This window comes from Bidens hawaiensis, unplaced genomic scaffold (assembly GCF_021521415.1).
Source record: "Bidens hawaiensis isolate Kalapana, Puna unplaced genomic scaffold, B.hawaiensis_p1.1 tig00002423_1, whole genome shotgun sequence".
NCBI lineage: Eukaryota > Viridiplantae > Streptophyta > Magnoliopsida > Asterales > Asteraceae > Bidens > Bidens hawaiensis.
In genome coordinates, this window is record NW_027491133.1 from 968,099 (window position 1) to 983,775 (window position 15,677).

The following is a 15,677-nucleotide window of genomic DNA, read 5'->3' on the forward strand; positions in this document are numbered from 1 at the left end:
GAAATCTACAGCTGAAACAATTTATACCAAGATTTTCAAAGGAAAAAAACCAATGTTCGTGGACTATGTATCACCTTCGCATGTGAAAAGCAAGACAACTCCAATCTTATTACCTCAAGAAGTGATTGAGAAACAATATGGAAAAACCATCAAAGAAGCTGCAAAAAACCTTAATGGTATGATAATGACACTTTTCTCACTTAAAAATGATAAATTCTATGATAAAATTCCAATAAGAATGAAGCAGAGTCCTTTCGATAGGTCTTTTACAATTTTATTGCCAAATTAGTTTTAATACATTTGGTACCTGAAATATCTATGAAATCTTTCTTTGTTGATATTGTGCCATAGTTTCAGAATCAACACTAAAACGAAAGTTCAAAGATCTTCGCATCCCAGAGTGGCCAGGACCAAAATCAATGAAAGGAAAGCCAAATGATTCATCAATTATTCAGATCGAGACAAATGAAGACGATAATGGAGCGTTTCAGGAACCACCAACCGTCGGCATAAACAAAAATACCCTCATCATAAAGCAACATTTGCAACTATTGAGAATGAAATTGGTATAAAGTTCAAGTTGACTCTTGGGAGTTACAAGCTCAAGTACCTTGATGAAGATGGAGATTGGATATCTTTAACATCAGATGAAGAAATGAGTATTTGTATAAAAAGTTCGAGAAAATCAAATCTAATTATAGTTAGACTTCGTGTGTTGCTGTCTGCAACTCCAATATCAGTTCCTAGTGGTTCTTATAGAATATGTTCTGCTTAATGGATGTCTTTTTCTTTTTCTATCTTTTTTTAATTTCCATACAGTTTCCTTACAAAAAGAAAATAATACACAAGTATTTCTCCTTGTAAACCTTTCAAGATGGGAATTGAAATCGCTAGTGTTTATACGTTTCGTTGTTCAAAGAATATTTTTCATTAGATAGAGAAAAAAACAATAATGGAAGCCTTTTGATGATGTATTTTCTTCTTTTCACTGGGATCAATAATCGTATTCACAAATTCTATACTTCAATATGTTCCCCGATCATGGTGCTTCTTGAATATGTACAGACACAAGTATTTATATATATATATATAACAAGGTTATAATAAGAAGTAGATTTTTCCTAAGAAATGTAGAAAGTGTGGTTTTCACCATTATATCTAATAAACACACCGCCCAATAAACACACTGCAACTAAAGTAAAACACACCGCACAATAAACACACTTTCCATATCCACCATCTCAGATCAACATATCTAACGCACCAGATTACTTCTTACACTTTTTAGACACACTTCACTTCTTATTTTATATATATGAATTGATCTGAATGATGAGTTAACAAACTTTTATGACTTGAGAGGGGAAAATATGGTAGAAAGGGTCCAAACTTAAAAGGAGCATAACTTGGGCTACGGGTTGAATTTCAAGGCCCATAAGTCGTCAGCGGAAAGGCCTTGACGAGCCAAATCTCAGGGAAAATGGCCATGAGCGGTTTCGGCTCTGTTGTCAGGCCCAAAATCCATCATTTAAACCTTTGGTTCCTCCCAAGAAAGATTTCACCTCAAGTTTCGCAATAATAAAACTTTTTCGTATCTAGTTTGACTCGTTTTCTAGATGTCCTACGTAATTTAGGCCCTTATTTAATATCTTAATTACATGTTTCCGATTTCGTTTTGATTTCAAATTTTTGGCAAACCTGCCAAATTTGAAATTCCCTATATAAAATTGAGAGCATTTCAGCATTAGAAATTCAGTAGTACTTTTTCTCTTGAAATATACATTCTCTGTTTTATTTTATAGCTTTCGCTCTGTATTATGAAGGGAAACGTTGTTGGCATTTAGATATATAACTAACCGCCCAACCAACACAACCTTTCCCCAATCTATATGACTTTTTAATATAGTTAACGTCTAATAATATATATAAATATGATCTATTTTGGATATTTAAATTTTAACAGTAAGGTCCAAGGTCCACTTCGTAAAGATCAATGTTGTGAAGTCGTATGAAATCTCGTGAAGATCAAAGTTTGGTAATTTTCTACAATATATATCTTATCACAGACAAACTAACAGACTTGTTTGACACATGAGGTCTTCTTTTATTCCACTAAATTGAGATTTGTGATATGAGTATGCCAACGCTTTCCGAATTCCTTGACGCCTTTCCAATCCCTCTTCAACACATGCCACCTATACCTCATGGTAAAGATAAACCATGGGTTTTTTGGAGTGGATCTCAAAATGTTTCATCTTCAGGTAACTTTCTAGCTTATATTTGAGAATATTATTCTTTGTTGTTATTCTTTCACATATAACCGTGGTATAATACGCAGCTGATCTTGGGACTTCGATGATATGCAACAAGGTAATATCTGCCTTTTCAAAAATTAAACTTAGCAGAGGGTTCATAGCTCAGTTTTGGGCACCTATAAAATCTGGCAGAAGACGGCTGCTTTCAACGTCAGGCCAACCATTTGCCGTTTGTAGTTTTCACAGCGATTTCTCAATGTATAGGCTATATTCTGTGAAGTACCAATACAATATCGATGTGAATAAGGTTGACAATGAAGCGGAAGGAGACTACATTATCATGAGTGGTGGACCTGCCACTGCATTCATTAGACGTGTGCCATATTGGAATCAACTCGAATGGATTCCCTCAAAGAATTGTGATTATTGGTCTTCATGGAACTTTTCTATCATGCTTCCTATTTGTTTCCCTTCTCAGAACTCATGTATCGGTGTTCTTGAGTTTACTTTAGATCGTAACGTTTATGACTTGGGATATTTTGTTTCAAAAGTTATTACGGCGATAAAGGTATGTGTTTTGAGATTTTACAAAACCATATCAAAAGAATTGTCTTTCTAATATTTTTGACTTTTTACAGCATAAAGATCATATGCAAATTTTATCTCATCTAATCTAGTTTCCTACTTCTCTTTGCAGGAAGCTGGTCTGACCGTGATTCATGTACAAGATCTTATACCATACCAGGTAAAACTTAAAATAAAAAAGGTTATATGCAATAAGATCATTTGTACTTCAAGTAAACTGCTACTTACTATAGCAACAATATAATAGCTTAAATCTTTCTTTAAAATTGTGTTTTGTAACCGCTAATGGTAAGGTTTATCTTCATTATTTGTCATATTGTTAGAAATTAATGTTTACAATTCTAAAGCAGGCTATAAATGGTCTCAAAGTTGCTAAGGACGATATCGAAGAGGCAGTAAAGGTTGTTTGTGAATCACATAACTTGGCTCTAGCTCAAGTTTGGATCGCTTGTGAGGATAAAAGTCATGTGCTCTTGTCATCTTCTTTGGAGGACACTCAAACGAACCGATTGTTAGGGATCAAATTAATGGGTTATCTTTATGTTGTATCAAATTATGACTATAATGAATTTGATCCATACTTAAAATTGTGTGATGTAACACCTCGTAGAATTGGGGAGGAACTTAGTCAAGAGACACTTCAAGATAATGAATCACGTTATATTTCTTACCTTCGTTCTGATATGCTCGTAGATTGGGATGGTGATTACTTTTCTGAATGTAGTGCTCTTGTGGTATGCTTGAGGAGTATTGATACCGGTGATCTTAATTATACGTTTGAATTCATATGGATCAAACATACAAACTATGTTAACTTCTTGGAGGCCATACTCTTGACCTTAAAAAGGTGTTTGCCAAGATTTAAGCTTGCTTCGGGTATAGAACTAGGTGACGAATTAGATGTTATTGTTGGTAAGAATTCTAATGATGAAACTGAAAAGTTGAAGATTTTTTCGAAAGCACCTGACAAAGGAAAGAAACCAACGATTGTGAGCTACATAGCACCGTCCGAGGTGACATGCAAGAGAACTCCAAAATTATTACCTCAAGAACTCATTGAGAACATTGGGAAAACCATGAAAGACGCTGTAAAAAACCTTCAAGGTAATTAATAATAGCATCTAACATTTTTTAACACACTCCCATATATGAAACATCTAACAAAAATGGATTATTGATATTGTGTTATAGTTTCTTTATCCACATTCAAACGCAAATTCAAAGAACTTGGTATCCCAGAGTGGCAAGGACCAAATTTTGTAAAAAGAAATACAATTGACTCATCTACTATTCAATTCAACACAAATGAAGAAAATAATGGTGCAATTCAAGACCCATCAACCATCAACATAACAGAAAATATTGTGACTGTTAAAGCAGAGTATGTAAATTATATGACCAAATTTTGTCTCTTTATTTCGCAAGTAACTTTTGTAACTCTTGAAAAAGAAATCGGTATGAAATTCAAGTTAAGTTCCGGGACTTACAATCTCACGTACTTGGATGAAGATGGAGATTGGATATTATTAACATCTGATGAAGAAATGATTGATTGTATTAAAAGTTCGACAAAATCAGATCGAGTTGTAATTCGATTGTGTGTTATGCCATCTTCACAGCCAAGTTCATCATGGGCCTAGTGGTACATTCCATTTTATGGATCTTTCCAATTCAATGAATTTGTTTGTTTTCTTTATTTCAATGCATTTATATAGTCACACAATTGTATGGAAACCCTTCCATTTTCAACTTACAACAAAACCTTTAATTAGGAAACAATAATCGGTCTTGAGAGTCTCTTGGCTCAATCATCTGTAATGTGACACAATAGATCATTGTGTGTTATGTTTTGGCTTGTAGCTAACTCGAGTGCTGATAAAACTTTTGTTATGTGATATGTATAGGTGTTGTAAAATGTCAAGAAACTCTCTGTCTCGACGTCACGTATATATCAGTTAACTAAAAAAATTATGCAAGCATTTTCTGTTAATGCTGGAAAAACTGAGTAGTTGAATTGATTTGTCATCGTGAAATTTAGTGCTAATAATGTATTTTATATATGTGGCTTTATTGTATCTTGGGAAACGAATCATCAAAATAACATGCCCGTAGCGTTCGATTTAAAATATTTGGTTGGTGACATTGCTTTAAGGATATGCTTGATCTCGGTAAAGTAATAAGTAGACTTTGGGCTTTGTTTTATACATATAACAAAATCTTTTAGGAAAATTTCTCAAAATAGGCTATTTGAAGAGAGAGGGAGTCTCAAAATAGGCACAAGTTTCAAAACTTCCATTAATAATCCACCGAAATTCATCTCCGTCGTAACATTTGGTTTTCGGCCGATGAATTTCGTCCCCCAATGAAAGAGTACGTGTAAAGATGCTGACCCCCACCCGTGAGATTTCAAAGGAAGCCTGTCTGACCCGTGAGATTTTTTTCAAAAACTATCGGAGACTGTTTTGGTATCAAAACTCACGAGTCAGACAGAATTCCTTTGAAATCTCACGGATTAGACCGATTTCCTTTGACCTATCACGGGTGGGGGTTAACATCTTTGCACATGCACTCTTTCATTGGGGGACGGAAATCATCGGCAAAACAAAATGTTACGGCAAAGATGGATTTCGGTAGATTATTAATGGAAGTTTTGAAACTTGCGGCCTATTTTGAGAATTTTTCTAATATTTTATTATCTAACTGTTGATTTATAATGTTGTTTTATGCTCGCTACGCCAACACGCACCATGGCCTTTACCCACTGTCGTCACTTGTCAGTTGTCACTATAAAAACAAATACACCTGTGAACCCACAATGTATATCTTTTTCTTCCTTCTAAAACTGCATAAGCCCATTTTAATAAGAACCCATTGTAGCCTGGACAATTTAACCCAAATCTAATAATCTATTAACTAAGACCAAGCTCCAGATCCATAACTATTTAGTACTATTGTTGGTGAAACTGAAATAGAATAACATGTCCAAATCTTAACTTTTATTTTTTAAGTCGTAGAATTTGATTAGCTGAAAAACAACCTATTTGTTATGTAACACTACTGTTTATTTTTCTGGTACTTTCCTAATATTTAAACATTTACAAAGTACTTGGAACGTAACTTCTTTTTTTTTTTTTTTTTTTGTCATTCGAAATTAGGATTGTTAAAAATAGATAAAACTAATTTTTAATCTCATTTATATTTTTAAAAAATCCAATTGATTGTTGAAACATGAAAGTAACTAGTAGATTACCCGTCCCGATGGACGGGAAGATAATGTGGGAATGTGACGATTGCATTAATTTGGTAGCATGAATGATCAAAAGGCAATGTCATAGGGAAGAGTAAGTGTATGTATAGTTGTATTTTGACGTGTTAACTGGTATCTTTTGGATTTTTTTTGTTTTGCTTCACTATGTAATAAGTGGATGAAGCGATTCACGCGGCACGTCAAGAGTACCAGCGTCGCTACGGCTAGCAATTTAATCAAGGTTCATGCTACTGAATTTTGCAAAACAATGCCCTATGGTATGATTTTATTTTGACGTGTTTGCTGTCGTCCGGTGGTCGGGTGGGTACCTTGATGTCACAATGACATCAGTATATTTTTCTTTACATTTTAAACAAATATAAAATTTGTTTAAACCATCTCTGACTTTTTAGTCAACTTTGAAAAAAGAAAGAAGTCACACGTGAGAAAAAAACAACTATTCTTAAAAATTCAGTTTTTATGAGACTTTATATCAAATAGAGCAAGAGACCAATGTCTACACCAAGCGTTTTAACTATAACTAAAATAACAAAAGTTATGTACTAAAAATAGGATTCTAATCGATGAATCTTGAAAGGAACCACGCCCCGCAAAATTAATCATTGTTGACAACCAATACATCATATTGGAATTAATATCATATAACTTTTACATGTTGCATAATGCTTGTTACACAACTGATTTTACTTTATCGTCTTCTTTAACTAAATAATATGGCAATATTGATGTTATGTGAACCTAGCACCATCATTCATATTATTCTAGTCAGCAGTCTGGCTCTGCTCGGCAACTTTTCTCACATTGTGTTATCCCCACGCTTATTCTCACTAAACCACCAAATTGCTTATGACTTTACTGGTTAGTTTGGGTTTGGACTTTGGATCATAGAACAATGACATAAACCAAATCATCACTATACCTTGTTAGAACAAACACAAACCAACAAACATAATGTTGTAGACAAAGGGATAACACATAATCAAAGTCAAACATTGTTGCCCAAGTTTTAATAATTTAAAATAAGTAAATAAATATGCAAGTATGTGAATTGAGGTTAGAGTATCAGCAACATCATAAACTAGTTTTATACCCGTCCGGTGGACGGGTAGTTTCATGTTATAATTTATAAACTTTTTTTTATTCTAAAAACACACATGAACATTAAAATGAATACACAATAAAAAAAATAGAATATAGGACCAGCACTAACACATCTATAAATGAAAAGGCCTGCACTTCGTTTTGTTTAAAGAGTTGAGAGTGGCCCGGACATGAATCAATCCTCATCGTTTTTTTAACTGAAAAAAATATTGATTCGCTTTTTACCTTTAACCCAATATTGACCCTTGAGCTGACTTTGACCTCTGTTGACTTTCTTATGCAGGTTCAAAAATATTGCTCTTACAATTTAAATTCAGTACCACATGTTGCACCAGTCTTACATCACACTTGTTTTTTTAATAACTGAAAAACTTTTTCATATCTGGTCTTCTTAATCCTGGCATCCGCCACAACAATAAGATAAGATATCACTTTCTAGAGTCCAAATTTTCTTCACAATTTAACATTAAATTGAAAAATTGCGATAAGGGGTCTCTTTTATAAAAAATGAAAATGGTCAAAATATAAAAATAACAACAAAAGAAGAGAAACAGCAAAAATATAATCAAGTGTTTAGACTTTAGTCATTGTGCACCTTCTGGTTGCGGCGTTTGGATTTTGCGATGTGGATGCGATGTGGATACCTGTGATTATTAATAACTCATGTCATTAACATAGGTTGCAGGACATTTGAATTAAAAAAATAAATTGAAACATTTTATCTTGAACTTAGTTTTGAAATTACCTGTGGTTCTATGAGTGACCATGGGATTTCTGCAACCTGTGTCACCACCTACGTTTAGCCAAGTTGGTTCTAGATATGGAGAATTAAAGAAGTGACCAGCATCTTTAAACCTTAAAGATGCCAATGAGGAACATCATGATTTATAAAAAAAATGTATGCACATTTAGATGATCGGTTTGATTTACCTTTCAATAAAGTATAAGAAATGTGTTTGAAAACAATTTGCAGTGATGGAATTTGTCACCCAATACTATTTGAGTTGTTATTGTTATGATATAAAGGACAGGCGTGAAGGTATTAATGAGCCACCTTTGGTAAATATCTGGTATGTGTATTAACACATTAATGTCAACAAAATAATTACAAATTTGGTACGAAAAGCATTACACCACCGCCATCTCCCCACAACAACAGTTATCAAATTATCAACAAATAAACCTTCTATTAGTCCCACGGATATTAGTCTCAACTGCTCAATGTAGTTTTAACAAAGTAGGAATATTTTAAAAACATTTAACATATGATTTGAGCAGTTACAGAACAGAAAATAAGTGAAATGTGGGTTGGAGATGAAGAAGCTAATGACATTGATATATCCTAATTGACTGATTCCGCAAACTCTTAACACAAACCAGTAAGTAATACGCAAATCATTCAATCATTATAACAACAGATCGATAACCATGCATGTAAGTTATTCTTCTATAAATCATGCTTGAAGGCTATTTACTTATTTTATAAATGTGTTTGTGGATCAACTTGATCCGACTACACTGATTTCTTGACTCAATAACCAACCTGCATGACCTGCCATTTGCCATCTCTACTTTTAAATTTTAATAGAATAATTGTAAACTAAAAGAAAGTAAATAACTTGAGAGTCTTTGCAATTTGCAAAGATCCATAAAATTCACGAAGGTCGTTTTCTTTGTTCTTCATGGATAACTTGTGATGGCCTCATGACTGTTATTCTTCTGTCTCCAGCAAGCCTCGGGCTATTTTCACAAAAGACTTGGCCCAGAAGCTGAACAAATACAGATTTAACAAAAAGTAAACAACATTAGATTTTGCAGTTGAATCTTGAAATTAATGCCATGTCATCAAAGATTTAATTAAGAAACCCAAGATTATGCACCTCCTCACACTTGTAATCACGATCCATGCAAGTAGAAGATACATGGTTTGTTTTTTTGTTTATGCGATTTCAATTGAATTTCAACAATACTGAACCTGGTATCCATCCGGTGTCGTTCTCCACAGGAATTAGCGTCGTGTAATAAGTAAGGCCAAACAATCTTCCTTCTTCTACGTAATCAAAGACACAAACACCGCATGAGTCGCTAAGATCAATGCGTTTATTTTCTGGGCTTGAAACAATTCATGTTCGTTAAAAGAAGATGCTCATAGTGACCGTGGAAACAACTTGCATCCCAAGATTATGATATGCAATACGGGTTATGCTTTCTTATACATAGCTTATAATGTACGACAATTTTGGGTAGTGGGGTTAAACTGGTTCACCATCTAAAACTGCTTGTAACCTCTGCTTCTAGAAACAGTTTTTTGACTTTAAATGGCCATGATTTCATTTCAGAATAATCCAACGGTAGAGATTGATCCAAATTCAGTTTTTTTATGAGGAACAATATATTATATAATTGGACTCCATTGCGCTTACTCGCCTCGCTAACGTCAACATACACATAGATTACAACTAAAAGGAATAAAAGCATTATGTCTTAAATAATTAGCAGATCCCCTTTAACAGGTGGCTGCCGCTCTCTAAACATACACATAGATTACAACTAAAAGGAATAAAAGCATTATATGTCTTAAATAATGACTTTGAACCGTTTATTAAAAATGATGAGTTTGACCCGTTTACTAAAAATTTTATTTTTGACATGCTTCGTAAACTTTACAATTGTGACTCATTTACCAAAATGGTACCATTTGACTCGTTTACTAAAAATGATAAGTTTGAACCATTTACTAAAAATGATGAGCTTGACCAGTATATCAAAATTATAATTTTGACCCGTTTACTAAACTTGGTATTTTTGGCCCATCTACTAAAAGTGACATATTTGACCTGTTTATTAAACTAGTAGAGTGCCCGCGCGATGCTGCGACGGCAACAATTTGCAACTTCGTACTCGTTCATGCTAGTTTATATAGCAACTCGTGATATACAGTATAATAATAGTACTAATAATAGTACTTTAGTTAGTTATATTATTCACATAATATTTTACAAAACTTTATTATATAATTGTTTATATTGTTATTACAGTATCAAGCGAGTAGCATGAATATGGTATATCTATTCATAAGCGTTACACATATGAAATAAATAATAAATTAACATTATAAACTATGGTCTACTTTGATAAGCCATCGTGGCAATGCAATAAACTAAAACAAGAATAATAAACTTTAGTCATACTTCTAGTCAGGTAGTCTATATAGACAACAAAATAAAATTAATAATAATACATGTGTAATTTGGGATTTGGATTAATGTGTGTGATTTGAGCAACGTTTAAACTGACTTACGTCTGTAAAGGTGTGTGCACGTGGAATTGCATTACTTATGTCTTTGCAAAAAATAAAACAACGTCTTGATTTATTTGGAATGAAAGCACAATATTTTATACAACAATGTCTCGTAATTAAACATCGTTTTAGGATACCAAAATGGTTGAGCCGGCCCTACTTCTCGCACATTCTAATTATCTTGTTTGATAATTTAAGTCGGATGATCCATGAGGCTAAGTGAAATAGGAAATTAAATCTAATTTGAACACTTAGTCCTTAATATCTTTATATATAGGGTTAATATTAAAAAAAACTGCATTATTCCACTTCCTTTTTAATCGCTGTAAGTTAAGAGCATCTATTGGTGAAACTATTAATTCAAATAACATACTTCAATAATGTTTATATGTTACCCGCTAAGTTTTTCAATAATAATTTGTTTTTATTAACGTTAAATAGGATTTCAAATGATAAGTGTAATTACCTATATGTCATTAGTATATAAAAATGACTGAGAAGATTGATTATTTGTGCAACTTACTTTAGTGATGCACAAAGATATGCTACTGAGGATGTTGGTTAGTATTAATAATAAATTTGTGATTACCTAATTCTAGGAAAAGTGTTAATTTGATTTTAATATTAATAATTTTTTTTAATGTATTGATAAGTGGATAATATGCTAGAATCATCAATGTCATGAGGAATACAATTCCGTAAATGATTTGAGGTTGTTATAAGTTTTATTTTATACATAATGTGGTATGTGATATTAATTGGATTTAATTTTATTCTTTTGATTTTGTAATTTGAGTTGTGATATAAATTGAAGGACTGATTTTGTAATTTAATATTAGAGGAAAACTAAAAAGAACGTGGGTATCTTGTTTTATTTAAACATTTTATATTATCGTTTAAACTTGCATATTTAGCTTGTACTTTAATGCTTCACTAACTTGTACATTTTAATTTACACGTTCGTTTTGAAATTTTTTTATATAGAAACATCAATAAAAATGTTTATTAGAGATTTATAAACAAGGTAAAAAAAACTGTTTATTGAACCTTGACAAAAAAGTCAACGCTGACAAAAAAAAGTTGACAGAAGAAAAAGGTCAGCTTTTACCACACAATTTAAATTGATCAACTATCTTGTCGAATTTGGATGCTTTCTATCTTTTTGTACTTGTTTAACTCGTTAATAAAACACTTTATCGGGATCATTTTGACGTGTTACTAACAAATATGCTTGTAAAACACTTTTTTACCTTTACATGTTATCGGGATCATTTTAGCGTATGTGTTAATAAGTAATAACAAATATGTTTTGGCCCGTGACTAGTTGACAGTTTAACACTTAACAATACTAAATCTGAAACAATAAATATTACAGTCTAGGATACAACAATGATACAACCTAAACATATATTAAAATTTAAAAACATTTAATAACAATGATGCAAGATATTTTATAGGTGGATTCAAAAAAGTTGCTACAAACTTAAGCATATAGGCCTGGGCATGCAGAGGATGTTATTGGTAAGAGACAAATCTCTAGTGCAACTGGAATCCAATACGGCTTTGACTTGAACAATGTGGTTAGTTTCCTGAAAACATGCCATTCATAATTTCATAGTTACCTTTAAGTCCATTAGTCCGCAGGAGAAGGATGTGAAACCGCTATCAACTGCTGGTAACCTTCCTTTGTGACTCGGAGATTGGATCATGCGTTTGAGGAAGATGAAAAGTAAACAGATGATGAAAAGTAAATCACTGTTTTTCGATGACATTTTGACATTCTACGACTGAGATGAAAAGTTCATGAATTTATATGGCCAGGATTATAAGAAGAGGTGTTTACACTCTTATGAAAAAATCAATCAAGCATACAACCCTAAAAAAATCAAATGAGGTTGGATCTGGCCAGCCGAACTAATACCGGTATTTGCGGATTCTAAAAGCTCTATTGGTTCGGAATAGTTGTATACATAAACTACATGTTAAATTTATATTTCACATAATAAACTCAAGAGTGTATTTTGTTTATGATCTGGTTTTATTTTAAAGTAGTTCAAACTAAACTGGTATGAAATCAAAATTTTAAAACCAGACTTGTCAACAACGAATTGATATAGCTAACCAAAACGTAAACAATGAATTTATATTGAATATTGTCAGTTATAATCATAAATATATAACTTTTAAAACTAATTACAAACTCATAACCATAATCACAACTTTGATTAGGTTATATACATAATGTTTATCTACCAATTTAAGAGCATTCCCAACCATCCCTTATAATTATGTGAGGGAATTGGTAAATTATATGGTGGAGTTTTGAATGGTTGTGAGTAGAGATGGGCAAAAAAACCGGTTGGTGAACCGGTTCAACGGTTTAAACCGAAAACCGGTTATTTAAAAACCGGTTTGACCGGTTTAGTAACCGCCGGTTCGTATATCGGTTACAAGTTCTAGAGAAAAAACCGGTTACTGAACCGGTTATGGAAAAAACCGGTTAATTTTAAAACCGGTTATTATGAAAAAAACCGGTTATTAACCGGTTATTTTTAAAAAAAACCGCTTAATTAAAAAAACCGGTTATTAACCGGTTCTAACTGGTTTCTAAACCGGTCCTAACCGGTTAGACCGGTCCGAGTTTTGCACCAAAAAAACCGGTTAATAAACCGGTCCGGTTATTTAAAAACCGGTTTTTTTCCAGGCCAAGAAAAACCGGTCCGGTTATTAACCGAACCGGTTTTTTTAAAAAAAACGATTTGTGCACCTCTAGTTGTGAGTGTAAATTATAGGGTAAAGAGAGAAATGTAGTGATTTTTTGTAAATTTGGGGAAAGAAAGTTTGTCCCTATTTATTTTTTAATATTTGTTGAATTGGTTGTGAGTAGAGGAGAAAGAACTGTAATGATAAAAATATAAAAAGTATTATTTAATTAAACAGAAAAGAGAAATGTAGTGTTTTGTAGTGTAATTAATGGAATATGGATGGGGAACGGGCTGTGAATGCTCTAATTAGCTATCATAAATTGAATACAACTCATTAAATTTATCCCTAATTGATTTAATTAATTAACCCAAGTTCTGTAACTCAGTAAATTACGTCCAAGAACTCTTACATGTGCTAACCAGTTTAACTTCTTGTCGATAAACCAATAAACCATGGTTCTCAGGCAAAGTCAATCGAGTTATATGTAATTATGGCTTGTGCTTTGTGCATAGCGAGATGTATGTACTAGGTTCATGTTACACGAATGTCATCGTGCCATCTTTAATAACTTGACTTTACCCTTTTTACCATAAACAAATCTGAGCTGGAACCGATAAACAAGAACCCTTTGTTCCCTATGTAATACCCTGGTTAGTAACTCAAACTAACAAGTACATGATAATACTCGCTTACGTTAACACTAGAAACAAGTGAACGGTTGAGCCCGTGTGGCGTTCGGGTGCTTTGCAAGGGCGTATTAATCATATACTTTTATAAAGTTGGGTTGCAACCACTCTAGTTGGATAATTATCATGAGTCTTATTGTCTTAACTTCATAGTCATACCAACATTGACCAATATACGAAAAATATAGAATGCACCAAATACGGAAAAGGAAATGAAAGGTGTTTTGAGGGCATAAATGTCTTTGCAAAGGATGCCATCATTGACTTGTAGTTATTGCGCCAATCGTCATTAGCTTTAACTATAAACTAATGAAGCACAAATCACAATTATTAGTAGTGAGTGAGTGCATTAATAATCATAGTCGACATACTTTTTATATGGCTTTTTTATATCTTAATCTTTATCTCCATATATGGTGTCTTATATGTTGGTTACACACTTACACAGGTATTATTAGATAAAAAAATATACTGAAAACAACTCTACTTGTTTTGTTTCAATTTTATTTTAAATTTTTCTTTCAATTTTATTTAAAAGGCTGCTGAAAGCAACTCAACTAATAATAAATTTTCATATGCGTCTAAGTCGATAAAGTTTGCTATAAACTAGTAATTTCGTTGTTTAATAATTTAGTTTAATAATTAAAATGCAGAATATGCTTTAGTTTAGAAAATAGGGAAATAAAACGTCAACATATCATTTATTCTCAATGATATTATTTGAATTAAGCTTTATTTAACTTGATAGATAAACAATTTTTATTATTTATAAGGGGGGAGGGGGTGGTGCAAAGCTCCTCACACACCACCTTCAATAGTGGTATGCCACATCACGAACCTTAAATCCATCACATATGATGGATTTTTACTAGGGGTGGTGGTGTGGTGTGATGGTATTTTTTTATTATTATCACACTCTTTGACAAACCCGTCCTCTCTTCTCACCTCTCACCTGCAACAATACAATGGTGAAAGTAGCAGCAACAACATCATCCAAGAAGCAACAAAAACTCGCTAAAAAACCCACCACCACCACCAAGAAGAAGATCATAAAAAGAAGAAAACATTACCAGACAAATCATCCGCACCAAACCCCATCATCATCCTCAAACCCACCCACCCACTCACCACCACCATCTTCCGATTCAGACCCAGACGACACCACCCCATAACAGATCCACAAACTCATCGAACCCTACACCAAACACCACCCCAGAACAGATCCACCGCCGACATCGACATCTCGCACCGTAAAATCTTCGTCTTCGACACCCATCTCACCCAATCATCAAAAACCTTCTCGAAAACTCCCCCCTCACTGCGTGATGGCTATCACGCAGCCAACCCCCGTCACGTGTGAGCGATGAATGGCGGCGGTGTGCGGTGACCCATCACGCAGTGCCCCGCCCGCTCTAAGAAAACATAGGGTATGTTTGGCAAAACTAGCTGTAGCTGGTGGCTTGAAGTCGGTCGTTGTTAGCTGTAACTGGTAGTTGTAGCCCTTTATGTTCACAAATCCAACAACGTTTGTTCTTTTACCATAACACAATTAGTTTTTCTCGTTAAGTTAGATCATGTGTAATGCATATGAGAGCAAATTGGTCACTTTATCTATTAAATTAAAAATATTTTAATTTAATGAATACACAAAATAAAATTATATACATACACCATCTCTCTCTCCCCTTTTTCTCCGGGCCAAACATCACGACACCACCACCACCACCTCCGCCCCTCTCTGTCAGCCGTCAGGGCCAACCCAATAGTGTATGAAA

At 33.4% G+C, this 15,677-nt stretch overlaps 1 protein-coding gene across 1 annotated transcript; it reads left to right on the plus strand.

Annotated features, from left to right (window-relative positions):
* The first annotated feature begins 1,862 nt into the window (after window positions 1-1,862).
* On the plus strand, window positions 1,863-4,549 carry LOC143619275 (protein NLP7-like). The gene is made up of 5 exons (XM_077091243.1): window positions 1,863-2,261; window positions 2,339-2,823; window positions 2,953-3,000; window positions 3,191-3,944; window positions 4,032-4,549. Exons 1-5 carry the CDS (start codon window positions 2,132-2,134, stop codon window positions 4,478-4,480), a joined length of 1,866 nt encoding a protein of 621 aa, XP_076947358.1. The 5' UTR covers window positions 1,863-2,131; the 3' UTR covers window positions 4,481-4,549.
* The last annotated feature ends 11,128 nt before the right edge of the window (window positions 4,550-15,677 follow it).